Raw genomic sequence first — 17,160 nt, forward strand, 5'->3', positions numbered from 1 at the left:
GTCGTGTTCCCAGAGCAGACTGGAACTGGTTGGCATAGGGCACCGGGATGGACAACAGCTGCAGCAGGCACGGAGGTTAGGTGGAGGAAGATAAGCAGGGCCAGCCTTCCAGCTGAGTAATGCCTGGGTCCCATGTGCCCGCCCACAAGTAGAGGCTCGCCAGCCCCAGGTAGGGGGTGGTGCATTACGGACCTATAAGGTCTGCTTTTTAGATGGGATGGGTGGGGGCCCCATTTCCGAAGAAAGGGGGTGGGGCCTGAGAGGGAGATGATGAGACATCTGATTAGAGGTGGGGGCGGGCTGTTTCTCTGTGGGAGTGCAGGCCAGGGAGGGGCAGGGAGGGGCAGGGAGGGGCAAGGTAGTAATGGCCTCTGACACCTTCATCACTTTGCCCAGCAGGGGGTGTCACACCCTTCTTGGGCACAGAGGTCCTCAGGACCTCCACATCAGATAAGCCAAGATCACACCTGGCTCAAAATAGCCTTGAAATTGTGAATGAGCTCTTCCCTCTCCAAAGCTGGCCACCATGTCAACCACCCTGGGCCCCCCAGTGCTGCCCTCCCGTCCTCTCTGCCCAGTTCTCTCGTTATCAGCTCATGGGTTGCAAGGGTCAATGCTATGAACTTGGGCCCATCATATACAACAACTCTAATAGCCACCAATACCACTTATCCATCTACAAATAAAACAGAAGGATTCAGAGATCAGTCCCAATGAATTATCGACCTGTTTATTACCGAGTTCTTTTAAAAACATTGAGGAAGTCAGCTGCTTTTGTCAGCTTAGGATCTGAGGATCCTGATCAAAATTATTATCAATAGAGAAGGCTACTACAAAGACTGAGGAGAAAGAATATGGTGAAATTTACCATATTCTCCTGAACTCAGATTGGAACCCAGGCGAGAAGAGAAATATTGAATAAAATCAGATTAAAACCAATAAAACACCAAAATCTCAGGATAAATTCTTTCCCAGGCAAGTATCATACTATCTGGACCCCTAGCCTGGGTGCCATACTAGGCCCCCGGAAACCCAGACATCCAAATGTAGTAGTTTGCTTGGTCTGCCCCCTCCCGGGGTGCTGGGATGGGAGGGAGTCCTGGGCCCCTCACTTTGAACTGATAACAGCCACCTCATCCCACGGATTCTCAGGTGAAAAATACTCATTAGCCATAATAAGCAGCTTGATCATCCGACACAGCCTTGTCCCAAATAAATTAAATTCCTTTACCTTGAGACAGTCGCCCCGAAACCAGACTAACCACCTTTCCCAACAGGACGCTGCTTTCAAAAACTAAACCGCCCCCCCGCTAAAAAAATAAAAACACACACCCCACTGCCAGACACACAGGGATCTTTGCGGGGGGGGGGGGGGTTAAAAAAAACACAGAAAAAACACGGAGCCATTTAAAAAACACGGAGAACAAAAACCCCCACAAAAAACCCCTAAATCCTCTCTCTGGATGCCCCCCAGCTCCCTCTCCCCTCTGTTCTTTCGTAATGACAAACATCAAATTAGTCATAGTTACTAAGCCTGTAACAAATAATAACAATAATATCCGAAGCCTCACAATCCAGAAACCAGGGCGACAAGTGCGGCGGCACCGGACCCTCTCCTGGCCAGCCCCCGCCCCCCGCCCAGCTGCTACCTCATTGGGCTAAAAATAATAACTTCCGTAAAAGAACCGAAAGAAAAGTGAAAGAGCCTCCCCCCCACCCCCCCGCCCCCGGTTCCCACCGGCCGGTACCTGTACCGAGATCCATTCTCCTCGCTTTGGTCCCAAACTCTTCGAGGATCGCCAAAAGCAGAAGAGGAAAGAAAAAAAAAAGTCTGTTTAATCTCTCGCAGTGGTCCCCACGGCACACCCCTCCGCCCCCTCCACCGCCCCCTCCGCTCGCCGCACCCCCCATCGAGGGGTGGACAAGTCCCCCGGGCTGCGGCAGAAGGGCGAAAGGGGCCCGGGGAGGGAGAGCGAAACTTTTCCTCCCTCCCCTCTCGCTCTCACGCTCCGGCATTGCACACTCAGAGCAGCTCCGCTCCGCTCTCGAGTTTATTAAACTAAAAGAGAAACTATTTATAGACGCGGCCCGGGTCGGGGGGCCCGGCCGGCCCGCGAGGCCGAGGGGCGTCCCCGCCGGGCCGGCCCGGCTCGGCTCCCGCCGCCCCCGCCCCGCCCGCGCCCCGCGCCCCGCGCCGGGGGTCGGAGCCCCGCGGCGCGCCCCCGACCCTCCCCCGCCCCACTCGGGTACTCACCATAGTCGGAGAGTCGAAAGCCGAATTCACTTAAATAATCAACTTTCATAATACTTAATTAATGCCTAATTGCAACTGATTACTCCCCGAATAACAAGTTGTTTTAAAGCCCTGATGTCATTGCTCCTGACGGTAACACTCAGGGTAACAGTTTGGCAGGAGGGAGCGGGCGGGCGGGAGCGGCCGGGGGCGCTGCCAGGCGCCGAGGTGATTGGCAGGGCGGCCGCGGCGCCGCCTTCTCTGGGCCAGGCCCGCGCCGCCCCGGCAGGTGAAAGAGCAGAGCTCGGCCCGCCCGCGCGCGCGCCCGCCGGGATGCCGGAGTGAATGGGCTCGCGCTCGCCCGCCCGCCCCGCGCCCGCTCCGTCACGCGCGTCCGCGCCCCGCGCGCGCTCCGTCACACGCGTGCGCTCCGTCGCGCGCGCCCCCCTGCCCGTTCCCTCACACGCGCGCGCGCTCCGCGTTCCTCACGCGCGCCGGCTCGCGCGTGCGCGCGCTCGCGCGGTCTCAGCGTACCGGCTCGGGCGGCCGGCCCAGTAGGCACAGTGATTCCCCAAACCTCAGACTTCGGGAGCAGGGGGCGGGGACTCGGCGCTGGGGCCGGGCGGGGAAGGGCAGGCGGTAGGGGGCCCGGCGGCCGGCGCTTACGCCCCCGCGCCAACTCCGGCCGGACGCCGGCGGGCGCGCTCTCGCACGCTCCCCTCTGCGCGCGGGCGTCGCGAGCGCTCCTCGACGGCGGCGGCGGCGCGCGCGCGCTCCCAGCCCTGCCGGCTCAGGGCTCGCGGCGCGCGCGCGCGCGCCGGGCAAACTTTTTCGCGCGGGCGGGCGCAGGTGTGGGCACCACAGGGGCGCGCCCGCCGAGCCGCGCGCCCTCGGACTCGGGGTGTCAGAGTACCGGGGGTTTTGTTTCCCCTCCATTCCCGAAGTTCCTCCTGTTGTTTTCTGAGCTGCTTTTTTAGTTCGAAGAAGAAGAAAAGACTCGGGGCAGTGGGGCTGGGTGTGTCGGAAAACAGGCGCGTTCAGCCTCGCGCGGCTCCACACACCGCGCGGGCTCCAGGCTCCAGGAGTGTGGGTACCCCGCGGCTTGTTTTAAAATGGGCCCTGGCGCCTCCCGTCCCCGCCCGGGCCGACCGGGCCCCTACACAGCCCTGCTCTCGGGCCTTTCTCCTCCTCCTGACCCGTGGCCATGGCCGGGTCTCGAGGGGGGCCAGCACCTCCTTCCTCCCTCCCTTACCCCGTCTGGGCAGCCCTTCTTCTTTCCTCTGTCGGAGTGTCCCCATCAGAGACCCGCACCATCACTTGGGCTTCCTTCCCGCCCTCTTGCCTTTGCCGTGCCGTGAAGGGCTCCGGCAGGGCGCAGGCACCCCTCAGCCAAGGAGCCAGTGTCCTGCCACCTGAGCCTCCGACATCCGCCACACTTCCTGCTTGCCAGCTCATCACTGGACCAGGGTGCCCTGTCTACTCCTTGCCCCTCCTCCCTTTCCCCCAAAGAAAGCACTTCGGTGGGTCTCCTTGCCATAGGAAACGACCCCTATGTAGCTAGATATATTGAGAGTCCTTAAATTTTAGTGACCCAAGTTACTCACTGGGCCTGGGGGGCTCAACGGAGGAGGCAGCCAGGCAAGCAGGAAGGTGGGCAGTCGTGCTAGTCAAGTACCTGAATCTCACTGTCACCAGCTCTCCCTCTGTCCCTTCTGCATCCACCCTGCTGCCTGCCTTCCCTCTCCTTTAGTCCTTCGATGAGGAGAAAAACAGGAGCCTGGCTTCCTCTGGTCTTTGGTCAGCATTCAGCAAAATGGCCTATTCCTGCAGTATTTCTATTTTGCAAAGGGAAGGACCCAGGAAGGCTTTGGCACAAAGAAGTCAGGGAATTTATTCTTTCTTCCACTCTCCCCTTATTTTTCTTCTTTTTATAGATTGCTCTTTCAAATGCCCTCCCAGGGAGGTTAGCATCCCTCCCTGATGCCTTCTTGGTGACCCCCATTCCTGGTTATCACACAACTCTCCACCCTTCAGGCCTGTTTGTAGGAACTAGTAGGTGGAGGCCCAGAAGGTTAACTGCATGTCCCTTGGCCCTAAAACCCTTAATAAGGGAGCAGAACTCCTTAAACCAGGCGTGTGCTACCCAGAGGTTGGCACCGCTGGCACAGGGCAGCCAGGTAGAGAAGACCACGAGCTTCTGCTCCCCACGCAGGATCTCAGAGAGGGCATCTGTGTGTCCAGGACTGCTCAGGGGCACACACACGTGCCTTTGAATGCTTCCACCCATGGCTCTCTAAAGCAACGTCTGCAACTTTCAGTTGTAATAACAGGCAGTCAATCCCAAACCCCAATTCTAAATGTCGGTTCACCCATCTGGGCGACTGGGGTACAGAAGGAAGCCTGAACACGAAGAGGCGGAAGGGCAATTTCCGGGTGCATTTGAAGATGTCTGAACATGTGGGGAGCTCCCTGCATATGTGACCCACACGGCCTGCTGAACGTCCAGTTACCAAGGCAAGGCCAACTGAATCGGCTACACGATAACTTCGAGGCCTCCGGTGGACAAAGACTGGAGAAGAATGGCTGAAGTAAAAGAGAGCTAGAAGGAAGGCAGAACAGGCAGGGCCAGCCAGAGGGACCCACCGAGCGCAGCCAGTGGCGAAGCGAGGCAGCGGCTGCCTGGAGAGCCCCTGCTGTGCCAAGACAGTGGCCACGGTCAGCCACTGCAGATTTCAGAGGTCCTGCCCAAGGGTGAGGGCCTTCACGGAGAACAGGCCACAGAGGCACAGAGAATGAGGCCGTCTTGGCGTGCTACGATTTGAGAATGTCTGAGGAGAAGGCTGAGGCATCGAGGCTGTGCATGGGTGTGAGTCAGAGGCCGCATAATGGAGGGGTCCCCAGATTTCTCTGTCACTCTCTTTCCCTTTGGATGTGTGCTCAGACAAAGGGGAGAGGCCCAGAACCCTGGCATCTCTGAGGCTATGGCCCATTTTTGATGTGGGAACCCTGATGTGGTGACATCTCCTTAGATCCTGAGGCCAGGCCACAGTGAGAACATTTGTGCCTGGGACTCGGGGGACGGAAAACCCAATGCCACAATTCCTCCTGGTCTCGAGGCCCTGGGCCCAGAGCCACCAGGTCCTCCTTACACACCTCACCCCCAAGAGAAAAAGTGGAGACCTGCCCAGCAATTCCACCCACCAGGCCCCTCATGCGAACCGTCAGGCTTCCGTCGCTGGCTCCCAGGCCCTCGCACCCCCAGTTTGCCCACTCATTCTCTCTCCCTCCCGAGCCCGGGGCCTTCTCACTCACCAGCCTGTTTACACACCAGGTATCTGATGCTTTATCTGCTCTCATTTTGAATTTGTAACTTTCACATAAACTCGAACAAAGCTCCTTTTGTTCCTACACCCCGCCCCAGGATCCCAATAAACTGGTTCCCTCTGAGGCGACTGGGCCAGGGCACAGGAGCCTTGGCCAAAGGACTGTGTGTGCATGTGAACAAGCATGTTCGCACCTGCGAGGGAGTCCGCGTGTTTGCATGTGAACGCACTCCCCAGGCTGACGGGGGGTGGGGGGGGGTGTCAGGGAGCCAGCGGGCGAAGTGTGGACAGGAAGCACTGCGGGGACAGAGGGCAGAGCGCAGACACCATGGCATGGGGACAGGATAGCCTGCCAGCAGGGCACGAGAGGCGGTAGGCCACGGAAGGGTGGGTGTCACGGCAGGGGATGAACAGGGATGAAGGAAACAAAGGGCAGAGAGGAGCTGCAGAGCGGGTGGAGAGCGAGGGGCTGAGGCCAGGCTGGAGCGGAGCGTAAGGCAGATACAAGGATTGCATTATGGCGGTCTAGGGGCGGGCACAGCCGCACGCTCGGCCCCGTAATCCTGTTAGCCAGCAATCTCCATTCCGAAAGAGCTTCATTTCTTTGTGAATATTTGTAAACTAGATATCTAATGGAAAATTATAGGAAAATTATAGTGAAATTCATGACGGAGAAATCCGATTATCCCTAATTCAATTATGCCATCTTAGCCCACACAGCACATTTCCCATTTTTTTCCCATAAATACCGATGCCAGGGGTCCCGGTAATCAAATAAAATTGAAAATCATCTTCCCATTAAATTCAATTAGCCGCAATTTCTAAAGCCTATCAGAGATTTTAATTACTAAATTATAAAATTCTCCAATGCTAAATTGAAACCAAAAAAAATTGCACATCTTTATATTTCATAGAATAAAAAAGGGCCAGCAAAATCCTTGAAAAATGCCCTCCTCTCTGTGCCCAGCTCCAAAGCAGGTGCCTCACCTGGAGGGACCTCACATCGCTTACTCGTCCAGCTGGGGATGCAGCTACGGGGGCAGAGGAGATGGCTCCGTCAGGGGCAGGGTGAGGCATAGCAATTTAGCAGAGGGGCAAACCACACCTCCCACCCTCCAGCAGCTCTGGGCTGGGCTGGCCCCTGGAGAGGACCCGCCTTCCTCACTGGCTGTCCTGGCTCCTGAGATGCCCTCAACTCTGTCCCTGAATAAGAAGCCTATAACTGCCACCTTCTCGGTCTGTGGACAGGGCTCAGGCCCAGGTCACAGCATGGCCTCAGGGCTCTGCATGATTCTAGGGCAGCAGACCAGAGGCAGCTAGCTTCTTACCCAAGTGCTAGCTCTCTAACTGCTCTGCCGGCCACCAGGTGGCCTGGGCTGGGTCCAGAGGTGGGAAGAGGATGGAGTCCGGGGTCTAGAGTGGACAGAGATCATGGAATGGTTCTACGGCCCCGAGTCTTCTCCAGAGCATTCCCAAGGGCCATGGATCCTAGCAGCGTACCACCCTCCTGGGAGAAGAGCTGTAAATCGACATGGCCCAAATCTGGCCTCTCCCTGTACTTCCTGTTCATTCTCTGTTTTCCTTACCCTCTCTGGGAAGCTGACAGCCCTGAACCAGCCAGAAGGCAAACCCCTGCCCCACGGGATTTCACCTTCAGCAACTTTTAGTAAAGTGTTAACCGACCCCAATGGGAACTCCTCCCCTTTCACCCCTACCCCTAGACCACTTACCCTGCTCTAAAGGCTGCTCTAGGAGTCGGGAGAGCCTGGAGAGGTGGCATCAGCGGTGGCATAAAGCGACCTTGGATCCGAAACCCAAGGTAGGTGGCTGGGTGGGCAGCCGAGGGGCCCAGCAGCTTCAGGGCAGCCAGCAGCAGAGTTGCCAGCAACCCAGCACCCAGGGAGCAGGGAGCAGGCTTAATTTGCCAGGCAGTCAGGAGTGCCAGCAGGGGAGGCACCCGCAAACAAAACAAAAACAAAAAAGTTAATTATCTTTGGCTTTTTCTTAATAAATATCCAAACTGGCCCGGCCGGATCCTCCGCTTTGGAGGGAGAGAGAAGAAGGAGGAAAAAACCCCAAACCAACCAAATCCAACAGACACTCATTCTCTCTCACGTCTACCTTTCCCTCTGTCTCTTGCCCTTGCATTTATTTCTTATCGGAGGCAGTAAGTTTCACATTAATTCCCAAATTTGCAAGTGCCAGAGTGTGGTCAAAAGCCCTCCCTCCTTTTTTTTTTTTTTTTTTAAGTTTTGGAGTGTGAAGCCAAAAGGGGGAGGCGGGAAGAAAAAAGTAAGAAGGACCAGGACAGAAGCAAAAAAGAGAGAGAGAGAGAGAGAGAGAGAGAGAGAGAGAGAGAGAGAGAGAGAGAGAGAGAGAGAGAGATGGAAGGGAAGAGAGAAAGTGTGATTCAGGTAACTGAGCTAGTCGCATTGCCCCTGTGGGCACAGCCCAGCCTGTGGCCCCAACCCTGGCAGGGACCTGTTCTGGAATGTTGTGTTGGCATTTTATTTTAGTTACAATTATCCCCACAGGAGATATGGGACTTCTCATTTTAAAATTCCGAAACCACCCAGGTCTCACCGGCCACTTCGGCTCCCCTGTTGCTGCCAGTTCCTTTGCCAACCCTTCTTTCCAAGAGCTTGGCCAGGGAAGAGAAGGTTCAAAAGGAGGGGGAAGTTGGCTGTCCCTCTGAGGAGTGTGAGATTCTTCTGCACGGAATCGCTAGTGTACCTGGGGAGAGATGCATGTCACCACCTAGGCCTACGTGTTTGGATGGTGCTCATACACGCCTGAGCCCATGCTGTTGGAAACATGTGGGTGAGCATGTGTGTTGGGGGTGGGGGGCAGCCAGGGCATCAGGGCTCTGGAGACCTATTACCTCGGCTCAAACCCCGGCTCCATTGCTCACCGGCTGTGCAACCTTAATCAAGTCACTGATCCTCTCTGAGCCTCCATATTCTCGGCATCAGAGGGAATGATCGTGAGGGGCCGCCTAAGGCTGGGGGTCGAGAGCAATGGAGAGCGACTGCTGATGAGTATGGGGTTTCTTTTGGGTGATGAAAATATTCTAAAATTAGATAGTGGTGATGGTTGTAGAACCTTGAGAATATGCTAAAAAAAAAAAAAAAAACACCCCACTGAATTGTATACTTGGCAAGTAAAGTATATCTCAATAAAGTGGCTCTTAAAAAAGTGGGCACGAAAGCAGGGAATAACAATAGCACTCACTGCAGAGAAATGCCGGAAGGACACAGAGTAAGTGCACAATAAGGATTAACGATTAGTGACTAATAAGGATCTGGGCCAACGGGTGGCCCTGGGGTCCATGAATGTATGCTGCTGGGTGCTGCCACCTAGGTCCCTGGTGCCAGGCCAGCAGGTTGTCAAGCAGCTGAGCTGCCCTCATACTCAGTCGGGGCTCCTGGCGGGGATGGGAGGGTGCATGGCCCTCCCTGCCCGGGTCCCCGGAGAGAAGGCTGCCCACCGTGGCAGGCAGGCTGCCGTTCACTCTCGCCGTCTCACAGAGCTCTCATATTTTCCATGTGCAGCAGACCGTGAATTCACCTTCATACTCGTTACAGGGTTATTTAGCTTCTCCTGACACTGACAATCACCAAACTTTAATTCGCTGCTTGGCTTCTCCCTGCTGCGCCCTCTGCCCACCCCCAAAATCCCTGGGAGAGGATGGGAAGGACCTAGTCCGGTTCCCTCTTGCCAAAGCTTGCCCTTCTGAGTGATGGAGTGATGGCAGGAGCGGGGGTTGGTCAGAAGGAGAAGATGATGGGCAGAGGGCGGCGGGGAGAGACCAGCTTGGGAGAGAGGAAGTACCACGAGGGCTAAAGGGACCTTCCGTCCTGCTCCTCCGGCCTGACACTAATGTATTCAATCCGACATCCATCCTGTTGTGAATGAAGACTCAGCAGACGAGGCTGTGTGTCTGAGGGCGTCTGAGGGCCGGCGGCCCCAGCCAGAACCTACAGGCCTGGACTCACTGAGCTCCCAGGACCAGGCAGCTGGCACGGGCTGGCTCCTTCGCCTGCTGCTAAATGAGCAGGTGCCTATCAGGAAACCGATCCCAGGGGGCCCATTCTCACCAACCTGAGAAGCCAGCTCTCATTTTCTCCTGCCTTCCCTCTGCCAGTCTCCTGTCAGGCCGAGCCGTCCTGCCCCGCAGCGGCTCCTCTCCAGGCCATCACGCTATTGCTTATATCACGTCTCCTTCTGATGAAGGCGGTTGGGGCTGCTCAAAGCTACTGCCAAACATCGGACGGGAAAGAGAGACTCTGAGGCATCTCCCACCGAGCACCCAAATCAGAGTCCCGGGACCAGTGCAGTAGACGGCCCAAACTGGGCATCTGAGTGCCTGCTTCTTTGCTTACTGGGACAGGCTGTTGCTGCCCCATGACCATGGCCAGCCCTGGCGGGGTCTTCATCTCTCTCTTCCCTTGGCTTTAGCAGATCTCGTTCGTTCTGTCTCCCTTGTTTTCCTACATCCCTTCCAGGAGTAGATCTAGCTTCCAGAAGGTTCATAGAGGCCTGGGGTTGGCTCACGGGACAGGAGAACCCAGAGATCTCAGACTCCTCTTGGCCACTCCCTACCTCCTGAAGTGGTCACCGTCATCTTTCCCCTAAAGCCTCCCAGGCAAGCAAGGGAGCGATGATTTGTCCTGAGAATCTTTTGATGGATTCAGGGGACTCTAATTCCCCAAATCCAAGCTGGCATCATCATCAGTCACGCGCTAGGCAGAGTCCCAGGAGCAGAGTGCCGAGCTGAGAGGACTCACGAAGACCAGAGGCCGGGCAAGGACCCGGGTCCGGGAGCTTGGAGAGGCAGAGGCAGAGCTGGGGGCTGAGCCAGGAGGCGAGAGGCCGGGAAATCCACTGTGCGATTAAGCTGTGTCTGCTTCCTTCTAGCCCCACTGCACTGCCCCACTCCTCCTGGACGGACAAGTGGCCTGGGTGGCGTGGGCAAGTGAGATGTCAACGGGACCAATGGCAGAGATGGGACAAGGGGCTTGTTGACTGCAAACTGTCCATTACGGCTCAGATTATAAGCATATTGCGCAGGGCTCTCTGCACGATGCCCAGGAAATCCAATACGCTGAAAGGTTAATGCAATCAATTAGGGTGACAAGGAAGTAAAGTAAAGCCTTCGGAGTAGATGAAAAGGAGAGCGAGCACGCGCCGTGGAGTTGGGGGGTGGCAGTACGGGTGGTGGGAAGGCAAGGAGAAAGAGAAACTAGGGGGATGCAGGAGGAGGCTTGGAGGGGAAAAGAGAGCTATAAGGAAGGCCAGGAATCCATAAAAAGAGGACAGTAAGAGAGACAGCAGCAGGAGAGGGCGGCCAGTGAACTGTGCCGGACACGGCTCCGTCTCAGACCTCCGACTGCTGCACAGCTTCATTTCCTTCCCCTCCCCCGCCCCCCCTCCCTGCCGGCCTTTCCTCCAGGGCTTGGAGCCTGGCTCCCGGATTAGCTCACAGCACTAGTGATGTGTCGGAGCAGCCTGGGTCCCTGCCTCACCACGTAACCTGCTGCTGCACCCTCAGCACCACCCACAAACACGACCTTCACGGCTTTCCCCTGAGCGCCCTAGTCCCTACTTGCAACACGCCTGCGAAGCAGAGAGCATGATGGTCAGGGCCTCTTTGACAGACAGAGAAACTGACACTCGGAGAGGTTATGCAGCTTCCCAGGCCCTGCAGCCATCACGGAGGACCCAGGGCTGACCGGAAATCTCCAGCAGCTCCCAGGTCACTACTAATGGAGAGGCAGGAGCCCCGCGCTTTCTCTAAGAAGTCAGACTTAGGTCCTGGGGCAGGGGTAGGGGACGCCATGGACCTGCCCAGGCTGCTGCTCTGTGAGGAGAAAAGGCACGAGGCACTTCCTGCTTGTCAGGCCCCAGGCTAGACACCTTCAGCTACATTAACTCCCTTACTGTCCCGATAACCCTGCAAAGTAGATATTCTGCTCACTTTACAGAAGAGGAAAAGATGGATCTAAGAACTTGGTAAAGGCTAGAGGACAGAGACTCAGGGCTCCCGGGATGACGGGAAACGGTGGCTGTCAAGAGGAGGACAAGTGAGGGCTGCTAGGTAGGTGGGACTGAGCGGGGGATGAGGCCCTAGGGAGGGGAGAGACAGAGAGGGCAGCGCCCAATAGATCAGGACTGCAAGCGGTCCACGACCTCCAGGGTGGGGCTTCCAGATAACTTCCCGGGCCCCTCGGAGCAATCCCGCGGAAGACAAGGGCACAGAGCAGGATGATGGTTACGCATTATTGTGAACGTTCTTAATACCAGGGAACCGCACACTTAAATGGTTACAATGGTAAATTTCATGTTATGTATATTTTACCACTTAAAAAAAAAAAAAGCAGAAGGCAGGAGCCAGAACCTCTAGAGCAGGAGCCAGCAAACTTTTTTCTGTTAAGGACCAGATGGTAAACGTTTTCAGCTTTGCGGGCAAACATCCTCTGTTGTAGCCACCCACCTCTGCCATTGTGAAGCGAAAGCAGCCATAGCCAATACGAAAAGGGATGGGTGTGGCTGTGTTCCAATAAAACTTTATTTACAAAGACAGGCAGCGGGCTCTATTTGGCCTGTGGGCTGTACTTTGCCAAGTCTTGCTCCAGAGAATGGAAGCACCTAGGGCTGACTTTCAGGACCAGTGACGCTGGGCTCTGTCCCAATGTCTGGGGACAGAAGTATCCGATCTGGACCTTGCCAAATAGTGGAGGGAAGAGATGGGCGGGAGTCAGGTTCTCATTACTAGTAAAGGGTGGAGAAAAAGAAGAGAAAAAGGGCAAGCGCCGGCATGGGAAACAGATGTCCAAGAACCTGTCCATCCCAGCTGCCAGCATCCCAAGAAGCCCTTCCCTGTGCTTCAGATTCTCATGGATGACATGAAGGGGCGGAGACTTGCAGCTCCCAACGTTCTAGGAGTCCCCGTGCCACGAGGGAGGTGTGAGGCTGTGGTTAAGAGAGACGGGAGCAGGGCAGCGGGGCTGGGCTGGCCAGCAGGGATGCCAGGGGAGAGGAAGGCGAGGAGAGAGGCCCGGGGGAGCGGCGCTGTAACCAGGGTGGTGCTGGCAGCAAAGGGAGGAATCCATGGGCCCCAGTGAGAGCGCAGGGCGCTGGCCGGGCCTGCCCTACACTGGCCGCCTCTGATCACGTTTTCAGGGCCACTGCCCGCCGGCACAGACAATGCTGGGGGAGCCTTTGAAGTCCGAAAGGGATGCCGCGGTGGGAGCCTCTCGAATCTCCTCCCTTCCCCCCTCCTCCCAGGGGAGGGGGCCAAGCAGGACGAAACTGGGAGCCGGTCGCAGCCGGCCGAATCGCAGGAGACAAAGGGAAAACAAACAGGTTTGGAGCCAGGCGCACGGTGCTGTGTCTGTCCCCCGCCCCGCCGAGCAAGGATGATGGATGGCTGCAGCCAGCCAGCTCGCCTGCCGCGCTGGCCCCTATATTTACATAACACTGGCGTTCCACCGGTCACCTCTGACACAGCGCTGCCTGAGGCCGAGGCCCGGTGGCCCTGAGGTTCCTCAGCCACCAGCGACTGTGATAGCCTGTGAAGGCCCAGCCAGGCCTGGGGAGCCCTGGGCCTGGGGAAGGGCAAGACAGCAACCTGCCCTGGGCTCAGGGCCTGAGGCCTTCTGCCTGCCAGCCTCTCACGCAGGAAGGAGGAGGAGGCCGCCAGGCCAGCAGCCTTCGCAGAGAGAGGGCTTTCAAGTCCACGAGGTCCCCCACACGCCTGAACTAGAAGCAGAGCTTCCAGGGAGAGCCAGCAGCAGCCACCATGGCAGGCTGACCGAGCTGCAGAGAGCTGGGCGTGGCGTGACCAGGCAGGCGAGCCTTGGCACCGCAGAGGCCCCTTCGCACTGCTGCCTTGAATACATTCTGTGCCCAAAGCCTGCAATCCAGGTGCCCCCAGCCCATTCCCAGCTTAAGAGCCAATCTGAGACGTTCCTGCGGAGGTCATCTTTTCCACCAGGTTCAAATGGGCAACGTGGCTCCAACTCCCAGTCTTCATCTTCCCAACCCTTCCTGGATGCTCCGCGCAGGGGCATACCTGTCCTAGGCAAGCCGAGGTTCACCAGTGGGGGCGGGGCACAGGGTCAGGGAAGGGGCTCAGGTCTTACCTTGTTGCAAGTCCTAGAGGCTCCTCTTTTACAGCAGGGGCATCACTTCATCCTGAAGGGGGAGAGAGAAGAGCCCCATTAGCCTTTCAAGGCAGGAAACCTGCGACACCCCACTGCATGCCCTCCATCCTGCTGTGTGCCCAAGGGCTCGCCGACACTCCAGGGCTGGCCAAGGGGGTCAAAAATGCAGATACTGACTTGGGCCCATTTAAGTATATGCCAACCAAAATTTGAAAAAATTCAGAAGTCAGGAGGGGCCGATCACAGCAGGAACGTGGTCCTCTGGGCACCCCTAACCAGAGATCAGAGGCAGAGACGGGGGTTTGTGGGTGGAGGTGCTCCCGTGAGCTGCAGGCTGAGCACTGGGGCCTGCGGCCAACAACAGAATGCAGTGGCACCCACTTCTTTGCTCTCTTCCCCTGGCCCCTGAAAATAAAAATGGCGGACACCAAGCCGTCCATTATAGCAAATGGGTGACAGAGGGTCAAGGGTAGAGGAGGGGCCACGGCACTGATAAGCCTCAACTTCCGAGAACAGGCTGCCAACAACCTTCCACCTCTTACCCGTGGGTCACGACCCACGCTGGGGGTCCACAGAAGGAGGGTAAATGGTGCAACAGTGTGGAAGGTCTTTAGCCAACTCACTACTTGGCCCAGCTTGCCAGGCCCAGGCCCTCCTCCCCAGAGCAAGTCTGGGGAGCCAGGCTCGAATGGGAGACTCCTCAAGTGCCTGCTGACCTGGGCCCCCGTGCCCTTGCTTGAGCCAGACTCTGCCACCCCAGCCCCAGCCCCAGCCCCACCCCTGGGCCTCTGAACTCTACCCACATTCAGAAAGGGTTTTCTCTTTATTATGTTTTTTTTTTCTCCCCACTCTCTCATTTGTGGCTTATCAATGATGCAAGAGGAGTAACACCAATTTCCTTAGGCTGTGTAATCCGCAAATCAGATTGGGGGATTGCGAGAGGTGAGGTGACCTTGTACAGGGCTCCCGGAATGCCACCCAGTCCTGCCGCCCGCCCACCCTCCTCAGGACATATTTAGACAGATAATGTTAATTGTACTTGACACATCCTCCTAAGGAGGGCTGGGTCCTCTGTCAGCTTGCGCTGCCTTTGCTGGGCTGCCTGGGCAGAGGGTGCCCACTGGGGCAGTGCCCACCCTGCTGGACGCAGGGCTCTGGGGGCATCGAGCAGTTGGAGAGGCTTTCCCCATGGGCCTCTGACACCTGCCCATCTGATCCAGGTGGTGAGAAGCTCGGGGTCTGCAGAGAGCTGGGCCAGACTGAGATAGGGGGCAGCAGAGAGGAAGGGGGAGCCGTGCCAAGAAGAAGGGCAGAGGTCGCAAGAGTGGAAAAGAGAAGATATGGGAGACGAGCGCTGGGTGGGGTGGAGGCCAAGCAGGGCTGGGCCACAGGGCGAGGGCTGGAGACCCCAGGGCTCCGCCGAGAGGCTCTGGGCAGCTTGGCTGTCCGAGCTCATACCCCAGCTGGCCAGCCCGGGACCCGGCGGGCGGCCCCACTGTCCCGCCCACCCCACGCTCACTTGCCCGAGATCTCTCAAGGCGTCCCGGCCAGCCTCCCTTGAACCCCCAAAGCCCCCCAACTCCACAACTCCAGTATCTCCCTTCCACCACCTTTTTCCCCCTCCCATCCTCCCCGGCAACTGTGAATTTATTAATTCATGAGGCACTAATTAGTTCTTTGTTTAATTTTGTGTTAAACAGACTGACCGGAATGATAACGACTTGCAGCGCGGTGTTGCCGTCCCCAACCACCCCTGTTTTCTGACAACAAGGGAGCACGGAGACCGGAGCGCTGAACCCAAATCCCTCAGCAGTTGCACTTCATTAAGTCAAAATGTGACGAGAAGCTTAGAGAGCAACTTGCAGATCTGATCGCACAGAACAATCGGGGAGGAAACTTTGCAAGAGTTGGTCTGGGTGGAGGAGGGAGAGGGAGGGGCAGAGATGTTTACCGCGTGGGGACCAGGACCTGAGCTGGGGCTCTGTCCCTCGCCTGCCCCCGGGGCGGGTGGTCTGGCTGATGGGAGCGGGGAGGCTGTCTCTAGGTGGGATCTGGGACACTGGGTGGGATCTGGAACCACGGTGAGGACCAGAGAAGTTCAGCTTCATCTCCGTGTTCCTGCCCGGGCATCTTTTCCTGTCTCTCTCTGCCTCTCGCTGTCCCTGATGTCTGGTTCTGACCTGCATGAGAGTGACTGGGCACACCCAGGACCTGGCAAAGGATCAGAAAGCTGCTACGGTTAAGAAGAATTCTGCAAAGCCAGGGGAATGGTACAGAGCGGGAAAACACAGAAGAGAGCAGGGGACCCTCCACTTAGGAAGCCTGAAGTTAAACGCACCCTTCCTGGCTCAGGAAAAAAAGCACTATACTCAGGGATCATGGCCAATGTATCCATTCTCTGCTAGCTGCCCACCCACTCATCCACCCACCCGTCGGTCCATCCATCCACCCACCCGTCGGTCCATCCATCCATCCACCCGTCCATCCACCCATCCCTCCATGCACACATCCCTTCATCCATCCACCCATCCATCCATCCCTCCATTCTTTATCCTAAGTACTCTGACCAGAAAACTGAGGACCAAGAAGTCGAGTTCTGTGTAAATACACAGCAAGTTAGAACCAGAACCGGGCCCTGGAGCTTCCAGGCTGTGGTTGTGGGCCGGCTGGCTGTGGGCAGGTCACTGAGCTAACAATGACGATAGCCTTGTGACCTGCTCCCTCCCGTCCATGTGAAAAATCTGGATCTCCACCCCGGAGATGTCAACCTGTTACCCCTCTCGGCTCATGGCATGAGTGAGGGTGGATGGGGTCGAAAGCAAGGCCCGCCCCAGTCTAAAGGCCGGGCCCCTGCTCTCCTTTCACCTGACCCCAATCTCCAAAGATGAGGACAACGTCTTGTGTGTGAATAAGGACATGGAGGGGAGGTGAGGAGGAGAACAAGAACACAGAGAAAGTTGACAAAAGTGAGCCCGATTCTGTGCGAAGATCCTGTGGCCTTCTTCCCATTGGCTGCTGCAGCCGTCCAGGTGTGGCCGGACCCTCCCCCTGAGAGCCCACCCAGGCAGCCCAGAGGCCAAGCAAGGGGCTGCTGGTCAACCTTGCCCATGCCTTCCCCTGGCTGGTTCTGGAACATACTGGTCTCTCCTCTCACCCAAGCCTCGCAGCCCGGGGCTGGCTTCTCTTAATCTGCTGTCAGGCTGCTTAAGCAAACCAATTAAAACTAATCATTAATTATAAAAAAAAGAGTGAGAAGAGTAGAAGAGAGAAGAGGGGGTGAAAGGCGGAGATGGGAAGGAGGAAGAGGGAACGTGGGATAGAGAGGAAAGACCCAGAGGGCCTGCGGGGAGCTCTGAGTGGGGGTCCTGGGCCTGCGAGCTGGGAGAGGCCAGGGGCTCCCCCTGCATAGAAGTGCTGGCGCGGAGGGAGGGTAGGAAGC

At 57.0% G+C, this 17,160-nt stretch overlaps 1 protein-coding gene across 5 annotated transcripts in view; it reads right to left on the reverse strand.

Annotated features, from left to right (window-relative positions):
* The window catches only part of CASZ1 (castor zinc finger 1), a 146,337-nt gene that overhangs the window by 53,669 nt on the left and 75,508 nt on the right, over positions 1–17,160 (reverse strand). For 3 of the 5 annotated variants that reach the window (XM_036228565.1, XM_036228568.1, XM_036228576.1), the window contains 2 exons: positions 13,701–13,752; positions 1,749–1,787 (listed from right to left, as the gene is read on the reverse strand). In XM_036228565.1, the coding sequence (XP_036084458.1) occupies positions 1,749–1,764 (16 nt within the window). In that variant the 5' untranslated portion in view covers positions 1,765–1,787; positions 13,701–13,752. Of the gene's footprint in view, positions 1–1,748; positions 1,788–2,254; positions 2,408–13,700; positions 13,753–17,160 lie in introns of those variants that run through there. The other 2 variants (XM_036228561.1, XM_036228586.1) reach the window with 1 other exon arrangement.

The sequence above is a fragment of the Rousettus aegyptiacus genome, unplaced genomic scaffold (assembly GCF_014176215.1).
Source record: "Rousettus aegyptiacus isolate mRouAeg1 unplaced genomic scaffold, mRouAeg1.p scaffold_m13_p_1, whole genome shotgun sequence".
Taxonomy (NCBI): Eukaryota; Metazoa; Chordata; class Mammalia; order Chiroptera; family Pteropodidae; genus Rousettus; species Rousettus aegyptiacus.